Here is a 26,222-nt window from a genome sequence, read left to right as displayed (position 1 = left end):
TTATCTCTATCCAGCTCCAGGCAGATATCCCCTCTTATCCCCTTCACTGGAGGACAGGATCAAATGCTGGTCACTGGAGCTGTGAGGCAACAGCACTGCCTTCTACAACACTGCCACTCATGCATGGTGTTGGGTTTCTTGAGGAGTTGTTGGAGCTGGTCTTACCAGACAAGTGGGGATTTCACTGGCTATCTTGAAGATTGTGCTGAGGGTTGTCAAGGGATAAGTCATTTGCCACAGAATACCCAGTCTCTGATCTACTCTTAAAGTCACTGTATTTATGTGGCTAGTCCTGTTCACTTTCTGGTCAAAGGTGACTCCTAAATTGTTGAAGGTGGAGGATGTGATGATGGTAATGCCAATGGTTGCCAAGGATGAATGGTTTTAGAGATTTCTTGTTAAGACAGGCAGTGCCTGGCTCTTTGCTGGTACAAATATTCTTTGCTACTTGTCACCCCTTACTTAGGTCTGAAGAAGGGTCTCGACCTGAAACATTACCCATTCCTTCTCTCCAGAGATGCTGCCTGTCCCACTGAGTTACCCCAGCATTTTGTGTCTATCTTTAGTTACTTTAGAGATACAACGCGGAAACAGGCCCTTGGGCCCACCTAGTCCGTGCTGACTAACGATCACCCCGTATAATTTTACTGAAGCCAATTCACCTACAAACCTGAACGTCTTTGGAGTGTGGGAGGAAACTGGAGCACCCTGAGAAAACCCATGTGTCACAGGGAGAACATTTGAGACAGCACCTGTAGACAGGATCAAACCTAGGTCTCGGGTGCTGTAAGGCCGCAGCTCGACCACTGCGCCACTGTTGTCTCAGTCTTGCTGAAAGGAGGTCCGAGTTGTGTCATTCACACAGGAGTTGTGAGTGGGATTGAGCATTGGGCAGACATCAGTGAATATCCCCACTTCTGATCTCAAGACAAAAGGAAGGTCATTGATGAAACAGCTAAAGATATTTAAACATATTTAAAGCTATTTGAACATTATTCCAAGTAACTGATACACTGATGCCAAGACATGGGCATTATTGACCTTCATCAATTACAACCATCTTCATTCGTTCAAACTTTGATTCCAACCTGTGGTTTCACCTTGGTGCCATTGGACCAAGGCTGTGACAAGATGTGGACCCAGGTTGTCCTGGCGAGCATGTAATTGGTAATTACCTTCTGCTTGGTAACACTTCTGCGACATCTTCCATTTCTTTGCTGATGAATGGCCAGTACTTATCTGAATTGGATTTGTCCTGCTTTCAGTGAACAGCATGTACATACGCACACCTCCACGTTGCCAAGCGGATGCCAGTCTTTTAACTGTACTGGATCAACTTGAGTGGAGGTACAACTATACTCTAGAACACAGATCTTTAGGACTAAAGTTGAGAATTATCTAATCCAAAACTTTGCAGCATACAGTGTTCACTGGTGTTTTTTAGTATTGCATAAAATGAGTCAAATTGGCCGAACACCAGTTTGTATGATGATGGGGAGCTCTGGAGAAAGTTAGATCAATTACTTGGCACTTCTTGCTGAACATGGATACAAGGGCTTCAGCCTGTCCTTAGCACTTAATGGTGTCCTCTGCAGAATCTCCTAATTGCAGTTCAATTGTCTATTGCTATTCGACTGCATTTGACAGGAATGTAGGATCAGGAATGTAGAATGTAGGATCACTTTACTCTATTCATTGTTTTGCTGTTTAGCAAGCTTGTCAAGTGCTTCAACTTGACCAGGTTGGCATCTCGTTTCTAGGCTTGCCTGGTGCTGTTCCCACCATGCTCTTTTCCACTCCTCAATGAACCAGCCTCAATCACTTGACATGACAGTGATGGCAGCGAGGAGGATGTTATGCCGTGAGATTATAGATTTTGTTTAGTTGCGAGATACAGCATAGAAACAGGCCCGTTCGGCCCACCGAGTCCATGCCAATCAACGATCCCCCGTACACTAGTTCTATCCTGCACACAAGAGACAATTTACAAAAGTCAATTAACTTGCAAAATTGCATATTTTTGGGATGTGGGAGAAAACCGGAGCACCTGGAGAAAACCCATGCGGTCACAGGGAGAATGTGCAAACTTTGTACAGACAACATCCATAGTCAGGATCGAACCCAGTCTCTGGCCCTATAAGGCAGCAACATTACCACTGCACCACTGTGCCGCAGATTATGGTGGTGTACATTGCTTCTTTTGTTGATGATCCACTGCACATCAGAGACAGCTGGTTTTTCATTGCCAGATATGTTCTTTGTATGCCATTTTGCATAATTGTTGTATTACTCAGCATAATGGAAGATGTCTTCAATGTGGCAATGAGACTGTGTCTCCGCTGTGCATTGATCCGTTATATTAATGCTACCATTGATAGGTACACCTACCATAGGTGGATTAATGAGACTGAGGTCAAATAGCTGGCCAGCCTTTGTGTGAATTTACTACCCGATGCAGACCCAGTCTGGCAGTCATGGCTTTCAGGGTTTGGCCAGACACAGCACTTCAAAGTTAGTTGTAAGTTGCAACTTAAACTAAATGTTTTATTTGTAGAAACAAAGAACTGCAAGTGGTGGTTTACACCAAAGATAGCCACAAAGGAAAAGGATAGGTGACATTTCGGGTCGAGACCCTTCTTCAGGCGATTTGTATTGCCTTCTTAGTTCTGATAAAGGATCTTTGGCCTGAAATGCTAACTTGTTTTTTTCTTGCCTCATTTGCTGATTGACCAGTTGGGTGTTATATGTACAGGCATTCCTTGACTTGTGAAATAGGTGACTTACATAAACTGGCACTTATGTAAATGATTCTGTACTCAGTGTCTAGTGCACCCAAGGCAGTTTGTAATTCCCACAACACTCTACAATCACTCAAGTTTACATCTGAAATAAGCCGGCAACGTGCCGCAGGAAGTGCCCCAACGCCGAGACGGAACACAAGCTGGCAATGGCGGTGGTGCTTACCGAGAAGCTGTGCGCCACAGGAAGTGCCCCAGATGCAGCTGGACCCTGCTGAGACAGTTAATACTCTCAGTGAGCACAGATGCAGTGTTGGTGATTCCGACTTACATAAGGGTTCACGTAACATAAACCTTATGTAAGTCGGGGGAGTGCCTGTATTTTCTGTTTTATTTCAGATTTTCAGCATTTGCAGTTTTTTAATTTGTATTTTGTCCTGCGTATCTTGTTTCAAGTGATTGGATGCAATATTGAATTTAACAACGCAGAAATTGCAAAATATTACAGCTCTGAATCATTACCAACACATCACTGGTTAATATTTGAGTATATTCAGCATTTGTACTCAATGGAGTTGTTTTTTTGTGAAAAAATCTTGAAGATACTCGTTTTTGTTTCATTGGAACTTCAAAGTAAACTGGACAAAGATATAGCCTATTGTTCATTTGTCATCATTTATCATTGATGTAAGCATAAGGCATTGTTATGAGAGAAAATCAACTTTTTATCAGTTGGTTGATTACAAAAAGTAGGTGTATGAGGGGTGACTACTGTTCAACATGGTGTTGAGCCATGCAGACCAATAAAGGTCCAATTTTACATGACAACTATTGGGATCCTGTCTCCACTCACAAGCACAGATTGTTGGAATTAGCTGAATTACTTGGAAGCTGAACAGTAATTACGGAATTGTCTTCAGGATGTTAGGGCAATCAGAAGAAACATGTAGTGGTCGGGGGAGGGCCGAGGAAGAGATTATGGGCTGAACTAAAGAATCTGAGATTCAAACAGAAAATTAAATCAGTGTAAAAATGGCCTTCTTTAAGATCTGAAACTTTTGTTTACAGTTCTCAATATTTTGTTTTTAATTAATAAAGCATTTTGTATGTGTGAATTAGAAACCCGTTCTTGAATAATGAATAAAGGCTAATAATTATATACAATCATTCCTCCTGTTATACCGTAGTTGTATCGGTTCAGAGAATTTTAGCTCGGAGTCACTTGAAATAATAACTGTCTTAAAGAAACTTGAGATTCAATCTGGCAGCTTCAGAAGCGAGTCCTCAGGCCCTGTACTAATCAGTGTGCATCCATTTGAGTTTAAGGGATGAGAATTACACATGTGCAACCAGTTTTAATGTGGTGTTTTGCAATAAATTGTACAAACTTTAATGTTTCATTTGTACACAAGCTGCAGATGTGTATGAATAGAACTTCTTTTGTGGAGGATAAATTTGTAGTATTGAAAGAGTGCAGGCAGCAGGAATACCTGACACCTTTTTAAACTTGCTATGACACCACGCTGGAGTTGCTTTGCATGTGGTGTCTCAATCCAAGCAGAGTAAATCGATACTCCTTGAGGGCATTTCATTCCGCTTCTCACACTTGGGTCAGGAGCTCCAGACTCCACATGTACAAATTGACTTTATTTTTCTAGTGATGTGATTTCTACTCAGCAGGAATGCCGAAGTTGAGTGTAAGTGTTTTCCTTCTGAACTCTGGTATGCACATTCACCTTGCTCAAACCAACAGAAACTTGACAATTTAATTTTTAAGCATTTTTTTTTAAAAAATTGACAAAATGACCAAACCATTTTGCTTGGAATTTTACATTCATAAAGAGAAGGGTCGAGGACGTGGACACATACATTTTTAAATATTCTCATGTTCATAAGTTATAGGAGCAGAATTAGGCCTTTCAGCCCATCAAGTCCACCTCACCATTCAATCATGGCTGATCTATCTTTCCCTCTCAACCTCATTCTCCTGCCTTCTCCCCATAACCCCTGACACCCATACTAACCATCTTCTCATCGTATAATTTATCCATTGTACCCTTGGTTCTTATAATATGGAGACTAATGTTATGTTATTATATAATGGATGTGCTTAAACGTTTTGGAAATAAATAGAACTATTTACAGGAATTTCACCACAGACCAGGTTAAGGGATTTAAATCACCATACTGAGATATTGCCTCAGCAAAAAGGTATGATTGGAGTATATTCATACGGTTGTATAAATCTACAATATAAAAGAAAGGTTAACACATAACCAAGAACACTAACTGATGACATAAAGAGGAGGCAGAGGACAGGGGTCATAATGAGAAGGGGAGTTCCAATGGGTAGCAACCGGGAGCTCCAGCACACCTTGGCGGACAGTGAGCAGGTGTTCAGCGACCGGATGCTTGGGCAATGCTTGGTCTTGCTGAAGTAAAGAAGCCTACATCTGGAGCATCAAATGCAGCAGACGAGGTTGGAAGAGAGGCAAGTGAAGCTCTGTCTTGCCTCTGCTTGGGTCTGTGGATGGAAGTGAGAGAGTAGGTGTAGGGACAGATGCTGCATCTCCTGTAGTTGCATGGGACAGTGCCTGGGGAAGAGGAGTAGAAAGGATGGGCGGAGAGGGATGAGCGAACCAAAAAGCTGCACAGTGGTCTTTGTGGAAAGGGATGGAGATGAGAGTATGTGACTGGTGGTGGGATCATGTTGAGGTGGCGGAATTATTGGAGAATAAATTGGTGGAGGAGGAGGTTGGTAGGGTGAAATGTGAGGACCAGAGGAACTCAATCCTTATTCCACCTGTGGTGAGGAGGAATGAGAGGTATAAGGATATCAAGGGTTATGGGGAGAAGGCAGGAGAATGGGGTTGAGAAGGAAAGATAGATCAGCCATGATTGAATGGTGGAGTAGACTTGATGGGCCGAATGGCCTACTGTTGCTATGACTTATGAACTTATGAGCATTACTGAGGTAAGCAGAAGAGACATGGGTGAGGCCTCTGTCCACGACAGCTCAGGGGACCCATGTTGACTGACAAAAAAGGATACCTCAGATAATAAAGGACAAATAAACATACAATAAAATATAAGTTATACTGGATAAACCAGATCACAATAGTGCAAGCCAAAGTACAAGTTATCCACCATAGTGTCATTTAGGTGAAGTCTTCATGAAATTGGGGGTCAATCACAGAGAACAAGTGGAACAAGGTGCACAGAACTACTTAAAACTCACACATTCTGTATATTTTTGTTTCTATTTTAAGACCGACGCCAGAAATCTCTTGCACCTACTCCCATTTAGTGGAACTCGATTTGCAGTGCAGTGGGAACCACATTTAAACATGTAGATGTTTATAACACCTCTGGTAAGGTCAAAGCAGCAGAACAGGATAAGGACCAAGAAAATTCCAGACCATTGAAGACAAATGTGTGGCATTTTACTTTGAATTTCAAAGCTGGCTATGGGTTGTCTGAAGTATCACCTCTTTGCTAACATTTAACAGCGTTTCCAATTGTTTAATTCGTAAATGGAATGCATGTTGTATTATGCAGACAATTCCAGTTGCTATTTGTTGTCTGGGTTACGTACTTTCAGATAGAGTTACATTTGCAATGCTCGAGAACTGGTGCTCAGGATAGGAAAGTTAAACATGAATCTCATCCATTGAATATTGTCTTGTTGTGCCTTTACAGGTGAGGCCAGAATTAATTGTAGTTTTAATTTGGTTCATGAAAAGTAGTCATTTGACTCATCTGGGGAAAAACAGCCACTTAAACCGGGCACCTGATGGTGCATAGTCCTAGTGGAACTGCATATCAGCAGGAGTCACCGAGACAATTGATAAAAGATACACACTGCTAATAGACACATGCAGGTTACATTAATAAAGTGATGCAAACTGATTATGTTTTGCTACTTCCACTATAGCATAATGCGATGGGATAATGAGGTGGATGTGTCTCTTCTAGAAGGACATTTTGATGTCATTATCTGCGCTGATTGGTGAGTATATACATTTTATATAGTTAAAGTATTATAAATATTATTTTGAAACACACAACGTATTCTAAGGATAATTTTTCTTGCTTTTTTGAATAAGAAAGATTACTTACCGAAAATCTAACAGTAAACGGCTAAAGTCTGCAATAACATAATGGTGACAAATTAATATGCAGCTTCACGTGACAGCTATCAAGTAGTGGTCTATCACACAGTAACTTCTACCACATTATTTCCAAAGATTGATTTTAAGAGGCATTCCATTTTCTGAAATTGCCTCTTTTTCATGCTTGACGTACCAGTAAATGGACAACTTAGGCAAATTGCCAATAATTATGACTCAGTGAGAAGTAGTCTGGAGAAAGCAAATGTATCAACATAAACAGCTCTCTCTGCAGATTAAAAAGGAATCATTTGCCTCTTTTCTTTCTTCCAAAAACAAATATCTGACCAATACTACAGGAATTATTCGTGATACAAATAGAGAGCTTCAAATCCTATTTTCCCTGCAACATTGTCAGACAGTGATGGTTCCTAGACACCATTTACTCAAATGTACCGTTTATTGTAGTGTGAAATGATACTGTTCTTATTTGATTCTGAACAAAAAATAAGAGATTATCCAGCCATTCCCTTTGATCAGCTAATATATCCACTGCCTAAATTCACTTGGGAATGACTGACAAATCAAGGGAATGGCTAGAAACAAGGACACGAGGTCCTCCCCACATTGACCAGGATCTTCACCTTAAAATGGAGAGAATATTGTAAAGGAGGAAACCAGTGAATAAAAGTTAGTGCACACACAAACTCTATCGTTTATGGTTTTATTGCAAGTAAATGAGTGAAACTACATTTGTAACGTTGCACTGATGGTATAAACCAGAGGTGCACCCTCTGCATCAGACAAAGAGTTAAGCAACACCATATGATTTCAGCAAGTAATTTAGCAAATGTCATCCTCACCTAATATTAGAGTGGATACTTCAGGTTTCATTGCAAGGATAAAGATAATGCTGCAGGATTAGATCAGATTAAGAATGAAGGCAGTCAGGAGAACTGGGGAAAGAGACCTGCAGTCTCCTTGGAAGCTTATGCATAGTTCACATATGGACTTTCCACAGATTAAATAGGTGAAGCGAGGTCTGGCCAAAAGATTTAAAATTTTAAATATTTTCTTTGTGCAAGAACACGAGCAGCTGCTGGGTAATCTTGGTTTATTTTGAAATAAACCAGAAGGGTAAGAAATTAAATGTGGCATAAATCAATTCAGTTAAAAAATATATTTATATATCCCTGCCATTTATCAAACATCGGCGAATAGATGAATAAAGACTATGTAAAGACAACCAGAAAAAATGTTTGTTAATTTTTGCACAAAACTCTTTTCTAACAGATTACGGTGGTGGATAATTGAAATTAATATTTTTCTGTCAATATCATTGATGCCTTGAAAATCCTGCTCTTGTTTCTCTCCCCTCAATGTCAGCTTGTTTCTGGACCTGTACAGAGCCAGCCTCGTTGATGCAATAAAGAGATTACTCAAACCCAATGTAAGTATGTTTCCATTTTCTCCCATCATGAGTTTTGGAATAATTAGTTCCCCCACACAATGATTGGGAATGTAATGGAATGGCATGATTATTGTCATGTAATACTTTAATACTTATTAGTTCCAACTTCAATTGAATCGTCTTATCTGCTTGATTCTTTCATAAACTAGAAAGGTTCTTGTGTTTAGCTGACTGATAAGATGCGCTATGTGAAGCGAAAGGAATTAAATTACTCCAAGGATGCATGAGATTATTTTTTAATCAAAGTCTATTTTAAGTTATCAAAACCAATTATGTTTTTTTCTTTTAACATAAAATGAGATACTGAATTATTTGCAACTATTAGCTTGTGATTGTGTCAAATTATATTCTTTTATTTACGAATCTATAACATAAAATTTATGGAATTTGTGCTTCACTCAAATAAAGATTAAATACATTTTAGTTAATATAATGTACAGAGGTATCACTAGTACAGCACAGGAATAGGAATTCGACCTACAATGTCTGTGCCACACTCTGCCAAGACACAATGCCCGCACATAATCCATATCCTTTCATTCCCTGTATATCTATGTGCCCACCCAAAAGCCTCTTCAATGCTAATTCACTAGTTCAAAATAAATGTTGAAAATATCACTGGTATTCAGAAAGTACAATAAAACTCAGTTAATCCTACTAACACTCCAACACATTTTAAGATGTTGCGCGGTGGAATGATACATTTCCAGTGAACTAGATAAGTTTAAAGGAAGCATTGGAAACAAGGCCCTCGTAAGTCAACGGGGAGAATGGAAACACTACCAGGTGACTTTCAAGGAAGCACAGCAACTAGGTGTGACTAGACATGATGTGCTAAAGGGAAAGTGGGAACCAGGGCCCCAAAGCACTAAGGCGAGCACAGGAATCAGCACCTAGATAAGGTTTGCTTGTTGATGTGGAATTATTACAGGGTCAGCAATGGCTATGAACACTCCAGTGTTGGATATCATGCTCATCACATTGTCATTTTGCTACCTGTAAAATATCCATTTGAGTGAAGTACTCGGGAATTAAAATATTTCTGTAAAATAATCACAAAAAGATGAAAAAATAGTAGAAACATAAAAACACTTGTAAATTGTATACAACTCTCCTCCGGGTGATCTAATTCAGATTATTAGTTATTGGTATTTCAATTTCCTGCGTCGCTTGGTCATTTATGTTACTTAATTCAAATGAATTGGCCTAGGTGCTCCGCTCACAAATGACATCACAAACATACAATTTATTGGCTAGCTGAATATTTTATAGCAAAAGACAAATTAAAGTCATCAGGTGTAAAGTGTATAGTTTATGACATATAATACAATTGTTTTGATTTCCAAGCACTGAGACTAATGTGGTTTTAAGTGAGGTGTGTATTCCAATATAACAGATTAATCCATCGTTTTGGATTTAGCCATGGAGCATTATGTTGAATAGCTGCCAGGGCTGGTATATTTGTCTCAATAATCACTAACTGCTCTTAACTATCTTCTTTTCAGGGAAAAGTGCTCGTGTTTGCTCCTCAGAGAGGTAGTACTCTAAACCAGTTCTGCAGCCTTGCAGAGAAAGCCTGTTTAACAGCCCAGAGGCTGGTGAATTATGATGACCATGTTTGGAACTTTCACCTCAAGGTCAGAGCTCTCCCTATATTAAGGAAGCATCACAATCCAATTTGCACGAGGAAAGGATCATAAGAGTTTTTTTGGCAGATTCTTAAATACCTCTGACTGCAATGTACCTCCTGGCATCTCTATATTATATTAATTATGTTCTTGTGCAGCAAATCCTCTCAGACTACTTTGCCTGAAGCTGTTCATTATAGGAAGTGCTTATTAACACTTTCCCTGCACTCTTTATGAGCCGATTCCATTTTGTTTTTGTTTTACCAGGATTTGTGCTGTGTGGGATTTTGTCATCTAATACTTCTGGCGAGTCGTAACTGTTTGTTTCTCTGGCCCTATTAGCATGTCCCTGACAGTGATCATTCATTCTGAATATTCTGACTATACTATCAGTCTGAAATATGGACGTGACATGAAACATAGTCTGTCTATTCGTTCCACAAATGCTGTGTAGGGAGGAACTGCAGATGCTGGTTTAAATCGAAGACAGACACTGAAAGCTGGAATAGCTCAGTGGGTCAGGCAGCATCTTTGGAGAAAAGGAATAGATGACGTTTCGGGTCGAGACCCTTCTGTCTGAAAAAGGATCTCGACCCGAAACATCACCTATTCCTTTTCTCCAGAGATGCTGCCTGACCCACTGAGTAACTCCAGCTTCCTGTGTCTGCCTCCACAAATGCTACCTGACCCACTGAGTTCCTCCAGCACTTTGTGTTTTCCTCGAGATTGCAGCATCTACAGTTTCTTGTGTCTCTGAATAGATTGAAGTTTGTCTTAGTTTGTTTGAGTCTTTATACCTCACCAAATTATCTATTCCCTTCTTCGAAAGGACTGACCTGCTGAGTGTTGGTTGCTCTTTGAAGCATTCTTCATATTTTCATATTTTAATCTTTGTTATAGTCAGAGATTGATAAAGCATAGTGTAATGGCACTTTCTATACTTTCTCAAAGTCCAACTTCAATAGCCATTACTTCTCGGGGATGGAATGGAGGTATAGCTTACGCACACACCGCACTCTGAGATAACAAAAACGAATCTTCCAAACGCTGTTTCTTGATTAATTGGTCTTTATTAAAGTAGCACAAATCAAAAGAGTAATTCATAACTTTTTGTTCTTATCAACTGTTTCTACTTCAAACAATACAGTAAAAACCGTGTAGTCGTTACCGTGTGGTCCTTGTGAGTGTGGCTGGCACGAGTGTGACTGGCACGAGTGTGGCAGACGTGAGTGTGGTAAAAAACTGTATTCTCTCAATCCTCCGAGACTAAACTGACCCACAATCTCTGTCACCACGCTAGCCTCCTCCCATGTAGACACTCCCCATTACGTAACAAATCACACCCACAAGCATGCAAAAAAGACAGAAACTAGAAATATTAAACATAGCCATAATACAATGACAGTAACTAAATTAGTAAATCGCTCCTACACACCGGCCCCTAATTGTTCTGCGTATATGACAAAGCAATTACTAATAAATACCAAAAGGAGCTATAAAAGCTTAATATTTATCAAAAACAAAAGTAATATGCATTATATGTTGGCATTTAAACTTCTTTAGCGATTCTTCAATCTTCTCCTTCACCTTCAAGAAGCAGACATATCTTGCTTATCGGTCTTACCAAGATGTTGTCCTTAGTCTGAAGTCGTACAGTACGCACAAAACCTTTAATGTCTGGCATGATCTCCAGTATCCTACTCATCAACCAAGAACCTCGTGGTGCAGTAGAAACAACCACCAAGATGATATCACCTGGAATAAAATTTCTTCTCATTCTCAACCATCGTTGATAAATAAATCTTCGTAACGCATGAGTACAGGAGTCTGTGTTAAGTGTAGATGCAACTTCAAGATGTACCGCTCTGCTTGCCATGCAAGTGAAGATTACAACATACCTTTTCACCAGACATCGTCCTCTTTGGACCTCGATAGGACCGAAATAATCAACTCCTAACTCTGTAAATGGAGGATTATCAGGTTGAATCCTTTCCAGAGGCAAGTCTGCCATTTTCTGTTCTCCAACTCTTCCTCGCTGACGTTTGCACACAACACAATTCTTTATAACCTTTCTTGCAGCGGAGTTACCTTTGGGAAGTGCCATGATGACGTGGAGTATATATAGACCGGGCACCGTCTTGTGGTTACAGGGTAGATGTGGGGAGGCGGCAGGGCAGGCAGGCCGGCTTTATCTTGGTCCTGTCCACTAGCTCCTGGCTTGTGAAGGGACATTGGCAGCAGCCGGCAGATGCAGTGATGGTCCTGCACGGAGTGGCGGGGCTTGGCTGCCACTGGAGAGATGGCACTGGGAGCCAGTGTTAGAGGGAGCCAGGGGCTCTCCGCGGGAGAGGGGAGGTGACTGGAGAGGGAAGCCGGGTACCAGCCCCAGTACCAGCGAGGAAGGAAGGTGTGCCGGTGATGGTGAGGCGCCTGCCATCTGAGCTCACCCCGGATAGCGGGTGCCAACTGTGAAGGCAACACACAAGACGCCAGAGGAGTTTGTGGGGAAGATGCGAGCCTTGTCCTGGTGCCTTGTCCTGCTGCTCCAGCGCAGTCTACAGCTGGTAAGACAGCCCGGGCTCAGGGAGGGGGTTATCGGGGAGACAGCCCGGGCTCAGGGGACCCTGCCCACCCTCACTCCAATCCTCACCTGCCGTCCATCTGTAACTAACCCCAGACCCTGTGCAGGAAGGGACTGCAGACGCTGCCTGTTTAAACCGAAGATAGACACAAGATGCTGGAGTAACTCAGCGGCGTCTCTGGAGAGGGGGAACGAACGGCTGGCGTTTAAGGGGTTGGACAGGCTAGATGCGGGAAGATTGTTCCCGGTTGGGGAAGTCCAGAACAAGGGGTCACAGTTTAAGGATAAGGGGGAAGTCTTTTAGGACCGAGATGAGAAGGTTTCTTTTCACAGTGGTGAATCTGTGGAATTCTCTGCCACAGAAGATAGTTGAGGCCAGTTCATTGGCTATATTTAAGAGGGAGTTAGATGTGGCCCTTGTGGCTAAAGGGATCAGGGGGTATGGAGAGAAGGCAGGTACAGGTTACTGAGTTGGATGATCAGCCATGATCATATTGAATGGCGGTGCAGGCTCGAAGGGCCGAATGGCCTACTCCTGCACCTATTTTCTATGTTTCTATGACAATCCAATATTTTTTACGAAGTTTCGACAACGTGTGATTTCTTCCTCCATGTCCGACCTGTTCATGAATATGTCGTAACTGCAATGTTGAAATATGAAAGTCCTTCGAGAGAATAATAGGATGCTTAGCTTCTTCAGGCATCGCTAGTTTATTTAGGTGACCACCTACTCTTAGAAGTCCTTTATCCAGTATCGGGTCAAGCCCGTATAAATGACTACTTCTTTTAACACATGTTCACCAGCTTGTAATGCTGATAGCTCTTCCTTATATTCTTGTCTTTGACAGAAAGAGATAACTGCATTTTCCGCCTTAAAAAGATCATCCGGACATAAACACTGTCGCCGGTATAATGCCTTAAAAACTTGCATCTCTCTGTCAACCTTTTCTTTCAGCTTGCCAGGATCCGATTCAAAGCTACTCATAGCAGCCCGAGTTTCCTTTCTCTTACAAGTCCACTGCAAAAGCATTGTTTTTAATTTAAGAAACCAAGCTACCACAGTCTTCAATTTATTCCATGATGAGAAATGGGTAATGAAATAGTTTGTTGAATCCAATGGGTCCTTAATAATGGCGTTCACTAAGATGTCTTGCTTGATCTCCTGATCATTAGCAGAGATTTCAGTTTCCAGGTTAAACTTTGGCCATTCTCGGTATGGTTTACAAAGAAACTCTGGTCCATTGATCCATCTCTTACTGCTTAAGAAGTGGTCTGCTGTTAATCCTCTAGAGGCTTCATCCACAGGATTTTCCTTGGTATTAATATACTTCCACTGTGATACATTAGTAGCATCCCTTACAAAAGAGATCCTATTTGGTACAAATGTTAGGAAGCGTTTATTTTCAATGTTGATGTACCTAAGCACTGTCATGCTATCATTCCAGAAGGTAGATTCCTCCAGCTTAAGCTGCAGTTCTTTTTGCCAATTCTGACAGCTAAGACTGCGGCTGCAAGCTCCATTCTGGGAATCGTCATTTGCTTCAATGGTGCCACTCTGGCCTTTTCTATTAAGAATGCAGCATGTACTTCATTGTTATCATTTTCCAGTCTCAGATATGAAACAGAACCGTAACCACTTTCACTTGTGTCAGAAAAGTGATGCAGCTGTGCAAATTTAATTCGACCAAAGTTTGTAGGCTTCATACACCGGTCCACTCTGAACTCCGAGATCTTGTCGAGATCTTCTAACCACTCTGTCCATCGCTAAGAGAAGATTTGCGTTATACTCTCATACCATCGAAGTTTCTTCTTACAGAGAACCTGCAAAATTAACTTGGCTGGTAGTGTAAATGGTGCAAGAAATCCCAAAGGGTCGGAAACAGAACTAATCACGGACATGATGCCCCGTCTTGTACATGATCGATCCTGAATCGAGATTCTGAACTTGAACACATCTGTTTCAACGTACCAGTGCAATCCCAGTGCTCTCTCCATGGGCAGATTGTCTTTGTCCAAATCCAACTCCCGAGTCTCCTTGGCTCTGTTATCTAGTGGAATGGTTTCCAATACAGCACGGCTATCCATTTCGATAGCATGAATCCTCCCTTGACGCAGAGGGAAGTCAAATGTTTTACCATTTGAATTGCTTCTTGTTCCATAGACATGGATTTTAAACAATCGTCCACATTCAAAATTGCTCTTTACCGTGTTTGTCACTTCTTCTGGAAAGTGAGCTTTATTGTCCTCAGCGGTTTTCCTCAATGTGAAGTTTGCACAACTTGGTGATGACACTGCTCCAAAGACATGTACCTTCATCCGGTATTCAACGAGATTTTGTTGTGCATCACCATCCGGCCACCATAGGAATCGCAAGTAGTCGACATGCTTTTCCGATACCTTGACCTGATGAAACATTGCCTTGATATCCGCCATCAAAGCTACCGGCTCTTGTCTGAATCTGATGAGAACTCCGATGAGTGAGTTTGTTAGGTCTGGACCCTGCAGCAGTTGACAGTTAAGTGATTTACCCTTGAAAACCGCAGCACAGTCGAAGACCACTCTTAATGTTCCTTTCTTTGAATGATACACCCCAAGGTGTGGGATATACCAAAGCTCTCCATCACTTCGATTCAGCTGGTCTTCTGGCACCCTTTCGGCATAACCATTATCAATCATCTCTGTGAGGAAAGATGTATATTCATCATGAAATTTCGTATTCTTGCCAAACTTGCATTTCAGATTCTGAATGCGTTGTTCTGCAATGTAACTGTTATTCGGCAGACTAACAATTTCTTGTTTAAAAGGTAAGACTAGGCAATAGTGTCCTTCTATCATCTTTACCGAGTGATTCATAATTTCCCAAAATGTTACTTCTTCTCTGGACATTTCTTCTGATTCCTTACAGGTTCTTTCACTGAAGTCGTGATTATATTGCTTGGTCAACAACTCCTCTAGATTTACAATAGATATTCGATTGACGGCAGCAGCAGTATAGTTATTCATTTTCCTGCCTTTGTTGTTCCTTCTCAAGGAGCCATAGATAACCCATCCGAGTATGGTTCTCACAGCAAACGGTCCATCTCCTTGTCTGGTAACAACCTTTCTAGGTTCTAATGCCTTCAAAGCATTCGTTCCGATAAGTAGGTCAATATCAGAATTTATTTTAGGTATCTTGACATCCTTCAAGTAAGGCCATTTTTCCAAGTCTTCTTGCTTAGGTATATTTGGATGAGAGACAGGCATAGTCTCTTGTGTAAACACATCACATATTTGTATAAAATTGTCCTCCTCCAGACTAGATATTTCCATACCTGTGATATAACTATCGTAGCATTTCTGACCATTCATGGTTCAAGAGAAGCTTAACCTTTTCTCCTGTAATGTCCAGCCTTCTCATCAAGCTTTCTGTGCATAAGGTAGCTGAACTTCCACTGTCCAAAAATGCGTATGTTTGCAACACTGTATTCCGCTCACAGCTCCTTACCTGTACTGGTAAGATGGAGAAAATACAGGTTTCTACCCCGGCCCCAATATGCGCATTTAACTGAGGTGAGGCAACAACATCACTCGTAGCTGGCTTCTCCTTTTGTTCCATTTGCTCCGGCTTCTCGTCCGTATTCCTCTGTTCAATGTGAAGCAATTCAGGATGATCTTGTTTGCATATATTACAAGTTTTAAGAAAAGAGGGAGAGAGAAAACGGGAAATTATAGACCAGTTAGTCTGACATCAGTGGCGGGGAAGATGCTGGAGTCAATTATAAAAGACAAAATTGCGGAGCATTTGGATAGCAGTAACAGGATCGTTCGGAGTCAGCATGGATTTACGAAGGAGAAATCATGCTTGACTAATCTTCTGGAATTTTTTGAGGATGTAACTAGGAAAATTGACAGGGGAGAGCCGGTGGATGTGGTGTACCTCGACTTTCAGAAAGCCTTCGGCAAGGTCCCACATAGGAGATTAGTGGGCAAAATTAGAGCACATGGTATTGGGGGTGGGGTACTGACATGGATAGAAAATTGGTTGGCAGACAGAAAGCAAAGAGTGGGGATAAATGGGTCCCTTTCAGAATGGCAGGCAGTGACTAATGGGGTACCGCAAGGCTCGGTGCTGGGACCGCAGCTATTTACAACATTAATGACTTGGATGAAGGGATTAAAAGTACCATTAGCAAATTTGCAGATGATACAAAGCTGGGTGGTAGTGTGAACTGTGAGGAAGATGCTATGAGGTTGCAGGGTGACTTGGACAGGTTGTGTGAGTGGACGGATGCATGGCAGATGCAGTTTAATGTGGATAAGTGTGAGGTTATCCACTTTGGTGGTAAGAATAGGAAGGCAGATTATTATCTGAATGTGTCAAGTTAGGAAAAGTGGACGTACAATGAGATCTAGGTGTCCTAGTGCATCAGTCACTGAAAGGAAGCATGCAGGTACAGCAGGCAGTGAAGAAAGCCAATGGAATGTTGACCTTCATATCAAGAGGAGTTGAGTATAGGAGCAAAGAGGTCCTTCTGCAGTTGTACAGGGCCCTAGTGAGACCGCACCTGGAGTACTGTGTGCAGTTTTGGTCTTCAAATTTGAGGAAGGATATTCTTGCTATTGAGGGCTTACAGCGTAGGTTTACTAGGTTAATTCCCGGATGGCGGGACTGTCCTATGTTGAAAGACTGGAGCAGCTAGACTTGTATACACTGGAATTTAGGATGAGAGGGGATCTTATCGAAACATATAAGATTATTAAGGGGTTGGACATGTTAGAGGCAGGAAACATGTTCCCAATGTTGGGGGAGTGCAGAACCAGGGACCACAGTTTAAGAATAAGGGGTAGGCCATTTAGAACGAAGATGAGGAAAAAGGTTTTCAGTCAGAGAGTTGTAAATTTGTGGAATTCTCTGCCTCAGAAGGCACTGGAGGCCAATTCTCTGAATGCATTCAAGAGAGAGCTTGATAGAGCTCTTAAGGATAGTGGAGTCAGGGGGTATGGGGAGAAGGCAGGAACGAGGTACTGATTGAGAATGATCACATTGAATGGTGGTGCTGGCTCGAAGGGCCGAATGGCCTACTCCTGCACCTATTGTCTATTATCCGACTCCTGCAGTCTTTAACCAGACATCCATAGCAGATTCCTTTCTCCTTTAAGAAGTCAATCTTATCTTTATATTCCTTTTTCTTGAATTTTCGACATCATCTTATAGTATGACCAACTTCATTACATGAAAAACAAAACCCTTGTGGCTTAACGGTAGATACATCTTTTATCATATCATATCATATCATATATATACAGCCGGAAACAGGCCTTTTCGGCCCTCCAAGTCCGTGCCGCCCAGCGATCCCCGCACACTAACACTATCCTACACCCACTAGGGACAATTTTTACATTTACCCAGCCAATTAACCTACATACCTGTACGTCTTTGGAGTGTGGGAGGAAACCGAAGATCTCGGAGAAAACCCACGCAGGTCACGGGGAGAACGTACAAACTCCTTACAGTGCAGCACCCGTAGTCAGGATCGAACCTGAGTCTCCGGTGCTGCATTCGCTGTAAAGCAGCAACTCTACCGCTGCGCTACCGTGCCGCCCTCTCATTCCGTCCTTCGTTTCTACGGGTATTACGGCAGCAGCAAAACTGCTTTCCTTAGGTCCTGGTCTTCCTTTTGTTTTAGTAAAGGTAGAGCCTTTGACGGTTGCTGGTTTAGGATCTTGAATATTCCCATGGCATAGGTTTGACATTAACCGTACTTCTCTTTCCATGAAATACACCAGGTCAGGAAGCATGGCCTCTCTATCGTCAACCTCCTGTATCAGGCCTGCTTTATCTCTCCACTTTTCTCTAAGCCTATAGGGCAGTTTTAGAATGATAGCCTTCATATTACTAACAACATTCATTTCTTCCATGTGGATGCTATTTCTCATTGAATTACAACAACCCCTAAGAAATATCACAAACTCATGCAAAGCGTTCACATCTTCCGCCTTGATAACTGACCAAGCAAAGGCCTTTTTCATGTATGCGTTAGCAATCTTCTGTTTGTTACCAAAATGCTCTTCAAGCAACTCTGTTGCCATTTGATAGCCCTCATCCGCAGGCAAATGTCGACAACTCTTAACATGCTGCTTCGAATATCCGCTTGTGTATTGCTCCAGAAATCGTAAGCAATCTCTGTGACTTGTAGTTTTCATTTCCACTCCTTCTTCAAACGCTACTATGAAAGTTTCATATTGTAAAGGATCATCATCATATTTAGGAATTTCCATTGGGGATAAGGTGACAGAAAGATTTTGTTGAACCATGAGCTCGCTAAGTCTCGTTTGATTCCTTACTAATTCATAGAATTCATTTTGAAATCCCTGGCTTAGTGCAGATCGATCCAGATAAATTTTGTCACGAGCCACATAATCAGTTGTTTGTCTCTGGCTGGGTGCAGGTAGCTGATGAACAGGGCTCTGAGAAGAGTACTGGGTTGGCTCATTTCGAGCCATAACAGACATCCCAAAGGTAGGTTGCTTCGGTCTAGTTTTGTCGACCATCCACTTGCTCAGTGCCAATTTGGCGTCACGAGACCAGACTGGCCCTGGGTGTGGGTTGACTTTAGCTGCTGTTTCCAGCTTAGTAGCTCCGTCTTGGATTGAGGAACTCTTCTTCTGAGATACTCTCGAGCCGCATTTTGATCTTTGGCCTTCCAGTATGTCCCTCCTTGCTCCAGCAGCTGCCAGCTTCATGGCTATTTCCAACCATTCCTTCTCTCACTTCAGCTGTTCTGGTTGTCTTCTCAGCTGTTCTTCTTGTCTCTCAGCCTCCCTCTTCAGCTGTTCTGCTCGTTCCTCAGCCTCCCTCTTCAGCTGTTCTTCTTGTCTTCTCAGCTGTTCTTCTTGACTCTCAAACTCTTTCTTCAGCTGTTCTTCTTGTTCCTCAATCTCATTTTTTTTTCTAAGGCGGCAGCTTCTAGCGAGAGAACAGCCATCTCAGCTTCAACTTCCATTTGAGCAGAGACCCTCATAGTTGAACTGGCTACAGAACCAGATTTACGTCTGGATCTTCGAGACACTATCCTGAGGTGTAATTTCTTCTCCCACTTCAACACCTTGTTGCATCGCACCTTCTACTGTAGAGTGCAATGTTTGAGCTATGGTTTCAGACAACCATTTCTCCGCGTCAGCCATGAAACCATCAAAAAATTCCACCCTCTCTTGGAACCACTGAGTGTGCCATTCAAGTTGCTCCTTTGGTAGTTGTAAACAGAGTATTGAGTGTTGTTTTTTTCCAACCCCATAGCAAAGGTTGAGTAGTTGATCCAGATTAGATTGTACAATGTTCGCATTCTCATCTGATTCCATTAGTTCCCTATGATATTCAATTAATTTGATGACCTGCTTCCACAACTTGTCTCTATCCTTCTGGCATCTTTCCAGATAGGCTGCCTCTCCATTTCCCGAAAGTTTAATGTCTCTTTTCTCATATCTTCTTGATCTTTGCTCCACATCTCCCTCCTGTGGCGGTTCTTCATACTTAACTGATGGAAGATCCATGATGAATTGGTGCGTATCGCTATATACCAGAAACACCAGAAGAATTCAAAACAGAATCAGTATTTTTTTAAAACACATAATTAATTCCAAGGCTGAGAGTCTTCGGCCAGTACTTATGGTAAACAATCGCTAGCTGAGCACCTTATCTTGTAGAAGTTCACAACATCGTTAATTTTCTAGGTCATGTTCTGCGAGTTTGGTTTTCTTATCTCCTCGTAGCATAAACAAGCTTCAGCTAAAGTTTTTAAACTTCTTAACTTAAAACTACGATTAAACAGTCGTCTACTCACGGTACCCAGTCAATGAAGTCTTCAATCTTCTAATGATCCAGGTGTAGACTGTGTCAATTTGCCTTCGACCGACAGATTCTTTGCTCCAGGATTTCAGCTCTAATCTCTGGCAGAGATTCAGCTTTGGCTCAGTTCCACTGTTGAATCAGATTTTACTTGTAGAACAAGTCTTTCTTAGATTCTTCTGTTAGAATAGGGTTTTTTTGCTCAAATTCCATTCGGAGAAAGGTTTTTTACTCTAGCTCCATTCAGAGAAAAGTTTTTTACTAAAGTAATGGCAGTTTCTATACCTTCTCAAAGTCCAACTTCAATAGCCATTACGTCTCGGGGATGGAATGGAGGTATAGTTTACGCACACATCGTACTCTGAGATAACAAAAACGAATCTTCCAAACGCTGTTTCTTGATTAATTGGTCTTTATTGAAGTAGCACAAATCAAAAGAGTAATTCATAACTTTTTGTTCTTATCAACTGTTTCTTCTTCAAACAATACAGTAAAAATCGTGTAGTCGTTACCGTGTGGTCTTTGTGAGTGTGGCTGGCACGAGTGTGACTGGCACGAGTGTGGCAGACGTGAGTGTGGTAAAAGACTGTATTCTCTCCATCCTCCGAGACTAAACTGACCCACAATCTCTGTGGCTACGCTAGCCTCCTCCCATGTAGACACTCCCCATTACGTATCAAATCACATCCACAAGCATGCAAAAATGACAGAAACTAGAAATATTAAACATTGCCATAATACAATGACAGTAACTAAATTAAGTGTAAATGGCTCCTACACATAGAAACAGACCCTTTGGTCCCACTCCTCCATACCAACTAGTAAGCCCCATCTAAGCTATTTCCCTGTGTTTGGCCTATAAGTCTCTAAACCTTTTTTATCCATGTAACATCTCCATAAGATCATCACTCAGCCTCCCGCACTCTAAGGTTTGTTGTTAAATGTTGTGCAGGAATTACATGGAGCTTTACAGCAGACTCCAATCTGATTCCAAGCTAAAATTCGCAGTTGGAACTGAACATGATTCATCACTGCAGGACAATCCGCAGGAGAAGCATTGGCTATTTTTTTGCATATTCTCCCTACCCCATGAGAGCCTTGACCTTTCTCCAGACAAGCTGAGAGCAAAAGAATAAAAAGCATGTTCCCAACCACCACCCCTCCTACACCAACCCTCAACAAAATGCTTCCTGGACATGTTCCACCTGACATTTAACAGTAATCTATATATATTTTCCATGAACTAAATGTATCTCCTTAACTGTGAAGCAAAATTCTTGCTAAGCCATCTTTCTAGTTCCTTTTAAATAAGCTCTGTGCTGATTACACGCTAGTTCAAGTTTAAAAAAAAATGTAGAATCTGTTTAACTCAGCTTTAGGGAATCCAGTGTCAGTGGTAGAACTGACCACTTGCTTTGCGTTTTGAACAATGAAAATGCTCGGAAATGGGAAGTGGGCACCAGCTTCATGCAGTTTGAACAAAGTAAATACAAACCTGAAAATGTTTTAGTTTTGGAGATTCCTGGCACCAGAACTATATTCTGCACTCTCTATTGTCCCCTTTGCTTTATCTATTGTACTTGAGTTTGACTTGATTGTATTTGTGTACAGTATATCTGATCTGTTTGAATAGCATGCAAAACAAAGCTTTTGACTGTACCTCGGTACACACGGCAATAATAAACCTAACCCTAAACCTAAACCAAACTATCTAGTTAGGGTTGGGTATAAGAAATTATCTGAGAGCTGTCATCTAGTCTGAAGAAGGGTTTCGACCAGAAACGTCACCTATTCCTTCTCTCCAGAGATGCTGCCTGTCCCGCTGAGTTACTCCAGCTTTTTGTGTATATCTTCAGTTTAAACCAGCATCTGTAGTTCCCTCCTACACAATGTAGAGGTCTGTCCGCCAGACTCCAATGGCACCGCCCTTGTCTGCAGGTTTCATGACTAGGTTGACATCGGTGTGAAGTCAGTGTAGGAAAATAACTGCAGATGCTGGTTCAAATCGAAGGTAGACACAAAATGCTGGAGTAACTCAGCGGGTCAGGCAGTATCTCAGGAGAAGGAATCGGTGACGTTTCGGGTCAAGACCCTTCTTCAGACTGATGTCAGGGGAGGGGGCGGGACAAAGATAGGATGTAGTAGGAGACAGGAAGACAGTGGGAGAACTGGGAAGGGGGAGGGGAAAGAGAGGGACAGAGGAACTATCTGAAGTTAGAGAAGTCAATGTTCATACCGCTGGGGTGTAAACTGCCCAAGCGAAATATGAGACGCTGTTCCTCCAATTTGCACTGGGCCTCACTATGACAATGGAGGAGGCCCATGACAGAAAGGTCAGACTGGGAGTGGGAGGGGGATTTGAAGTGCTGAGCCACCGGGAGATCAGGTGGTTAAGGCGGACTGAGCGAAGGTGTTGAGCGAAATGATCGCCGAGCCTGCGTTTGGTCTCGCCGATGTAGAGAAGTTGAAATCTGGAAGAGTGGATACAATAGAGGAGGTTGGAGGAGGTGCAGGTGAACCTCTGCCTCACCTGGAAAGACTGTTTGGGTCCTTGGATGGAGGGGGGAGGTAAAGGGACAGGTGTTGCATCTCCTGCGGTTGCAGGGGAAAGTACCTGGGGAGGGGGTGGTTTGGGTGGGAAGGGACGAGTAGACCAGGGAGTTACGGAGGGAACGGTCTCTGAGGAAAGCAGAAAGGGGAGAAGATGGGAAGATGTGGCCTGTAGTGGGATCCCGTTGGAAGTGACAGAAATGTTGGAGGATAATTAGTTGTATACGATGGCTAATGGGTGGAAGTTGAGGACAAGGGGGACTCTATCCTTGTTACGAATGGGGAGAGGGGGAGCAAGAGCGGATCTGCGGGATATAGAGGAGACTCTAGTGAGAGCCTCATCTATAATGGAAAAAGAGAAACCCCGTTTGATAGCCTACTGGTGCTTGGTCTTGAATCTTACAAATATCCTTGAGTGAAGGTTTTCCTTCAGGAAATCATCATTCACTCCATTGAACCTTTTTCATTTAATACTTCAACTATTTCATCTTCAAATGTAACCAGTTAGCATAATGTAGCAACAATATTTTTGAAAGCACAAACAAGATGTAGGATCACGACCTGAAACGATGAATGTCCATTTCCCTCCACAGATGTTGTCTACTCAATGTTCCTCCAAATTCTGCATCATGGTGTCAATCTCAAAATCCAAAGTTTTTTAAGCTCCAAGAGCACTTCACAGAATTTATTATAAACAGTCTGTATCAGATGCACAAAGTTTTGTTTTTTTGTGCGTAATTCCATATGACTCTAAGTTCAATATGTCCGTTTGTGATGGCAAAATATCAGAATTGCCTGCAGTTTTTCATAGAACGTTCGACATACAGTCGAGCAAGCGACTGCTTGACTATCTTGTCTGTTGAAAGATTTATATCGACTGAGTACTTTCAATGGTCAATAATTACAGACATCACCTTTTTCCAATTAACCTTATTTTATTGTCTCTGAAGCATGCAGGAACAGCATCTCATATTTTGCTTGGGCAGCTTACAGCCCAGTGGTATGAATATTGATTTCTCTCACTTCAGGTAGCCCCAGCATTCCCTCTCTCCCTCTCCCTCCCCCACACACGTCGCAGTTGCTTCTCATTTTCACCCTACAAACAGTTTACAGTGGCCTGTTTCCTTCATCATCGTTACTTTTTTTGCATATCTTTCATTCATTCTTTACCTCTCCACATCACCGACTATATCTCTCATTTCCCTTATCCCTAACCAGTCTAAAGAAGTGTCTCGACCCGAAACGTCACCCATTCTTTCTCTCCAGAGATGCTGCCTGTCCCACTGAGTTACTCCAGCTTTTTGTGTCTATCTTTGCTTTAACCAGAATGTGCAGTTCCTTATTACAAACTTCTTTGAAGCATGCTCATTTAGTTAGTTTCCTATTATGCCTCCTTACATAATACTGTTTATCCAAGTAAAATATTTCATCAGTCAACAAACTCTTTATGCTTACTATTATTGTTATCTAATTGTCAATACATTCAATTCTAGACTTTTGGGTGGGAAAAGGTCTAAACGAGGAGTCTCTTTGATCTGTGACTAGGCATGGAAACAGAACCGATCTTGTTTGGCTCTTCCTATGTGCTCTTTTCAACTATAATAAAGAATCCTGTGTGGAATATTGTAATTTTTTGCAGAGAAGGACATACTTTTATTTTACTATTCAGGGATTGCTGTCACATTCAGCTGAAATTGTATGAGTAGCCTTAATAGATGAATTCCTGAAAGTGACAACAGAGTAGGAGTGGGAGTGAGAGTATTAAGCAAATTTACTTAATACTGATTTCTTTTTACAGCATGAAATGTATTCAAATGTTTAATATATCATAATTTCAGTGGCAATACAGCATGAAAGACTACAATCACAACATTTTGAACCCTGATGCATTAAAAAGCTTATTTGTGCAGTTGTTTTGATTTAACCGATTTAATTTTCTTTATCCATCTTTCCCGTGCAGTTCAATATTCATTGGCTGAGTGGGTTGATTTATAGTCAGATGATGTGTCGTCAGGGCTCTGTCCATAGTGTTCAAGACATGGATTGCGTAGACAGCCAGAACCTTCTTTCCAGGTTGGAAAAATTAAATACTACAGAGCATAGCTTTAAGGTGAGATGGGCAAAATTTAAAGGAGATGTGCGGGGCAGGTTTTTTTTACACAGAGGGTAGTGAGTAACTGGAATGCACTGTCGGAAGGTTGTGGTTGAGTCAGATACGATAGTGGCATTTAATAGACTTTTGGATAGGCATATGGATATGCAGGGAATGAAGGGATAGGGAATATGGGCACATAGATGAGAGTTGGTCTCGGCATCATGTGTGGCACAGACATTGTGGGCCAAAGGGCCTGTTCTTGTGCTGTATGGTTCTGTTCTTTGAACCACACCTCTGAGCTATCAGGAAGTTGCTTTGCTGTGACTCCCATTCCCATTTCTTCGATCATTATTGAGAATTTTACAATTTCCATGGTCAACTAAACATATAAAATCTTTCTGTCAATAAAGCCCAAGAATATCACACCAGCTTTATAATCTACAATTGAAATTTGACCAGACAAATTCTGCAATAAGTTAAATTGTACAAATGCCATTGTGTTCCATAGAGCATTTAATCATGAATGTCTATTCTTACACAGATTTTTATCCTTTCCCTGAATGTTTTATTCAGTTACTTTTGTACTTGTCAATTGGCATAACTAACTGCTTTTATTTGGGTGCTTATCCCAGTTATACATTACTCAGTGGGATTTATGATTCTAATCTGCAATTTTGCCTGAGGCGAGCTAATTTTGTACTCCTGTCCACTGTGATCGTGGTTCAAATTCTAAACGGTGCTCTCATATATTAATGTATTCCTTAGTTAAAAGATTTGGAACAGCAGCCCTTCTCTATCTTTTGTCAAATGAAAATTAGTTAATTTCCTTGAATATCCCTTAGCATGTGGAATTCTAAATCCTAATCCAGTGTGTTTGTGAAAGTTAAATGTGTAGAATTCCCTACAGTTTGAGTTTTGCTCACCTACTTAAGTAACATGAAATGCTTTGACATACAAATGTGAGCTGTAAATGACTGCATGACTATCTTGTCTGTTGAAAGATTTATATTGACAGGGTACATTCAATGGTCAATAATCACAGGCATCACCTTTATCAAATTAACCTTATTTTATTGACTCTGGAGCAAGCATCTTTGCTGCATGCCCATATAGTTAGGCTTTCTTTATCACCGTTCAACTCAAAACATTGTTGCATTGAAAATTGCCAGACATGTGATCTGAAAATTGGCTATTGAGGACTTTGACAGGACCGAGCATGTATCTC

General features: G+C 41.5%; 1 protein-coding gene across 1 annotated transcript in view; it reads left to right on the top strand.

The window, feature by feature from the left end:
• camkmt (calmodulin-lysine N-methyltransferase) overlaps positions 1 to 26,222 on the top strand; it is a 259,217-nt gene that overhangs the window by 225,692 nt on the left and 7,303 nt on the right. The window contains exons 8-10 of the mRNA XM_078405833.1: positions 6,673 to 6,747; positions 8,234 to 8,297; positions 9,824 to 9,955. Coding sequence (XP_078261959.1) covers positions 6,673 to 6,747; positions 8,234 to 8,297; positions 9,824 to 9,955 — 271 coding nt within the window. The remainder of the gene's footprint in view (positions 1 to 6,672; positions 6,748 to 8,233; positions 8,298 to 9,823; positions 9,956 to 26,222) is intronic.

The sequence above is a fragment of the Rhinoraja longicauda genome, chromosome 9, assembly GCF_053455715.1.
Source record: "Rhinoraja longicauda isolate Sanriku21f chromosome 9, sRhiLon1.1, whole genome shotgun sequence".
NCBI lineage: Eukaryota > Metazoa > Chordata > Chondrichthyes > Rajiformes > Arhynchobatidae > Rhinoraja > Rhinoraja longicauda.
This window is presented reverse-complemented; position numbering and strand designations above follow the sequence as displayed.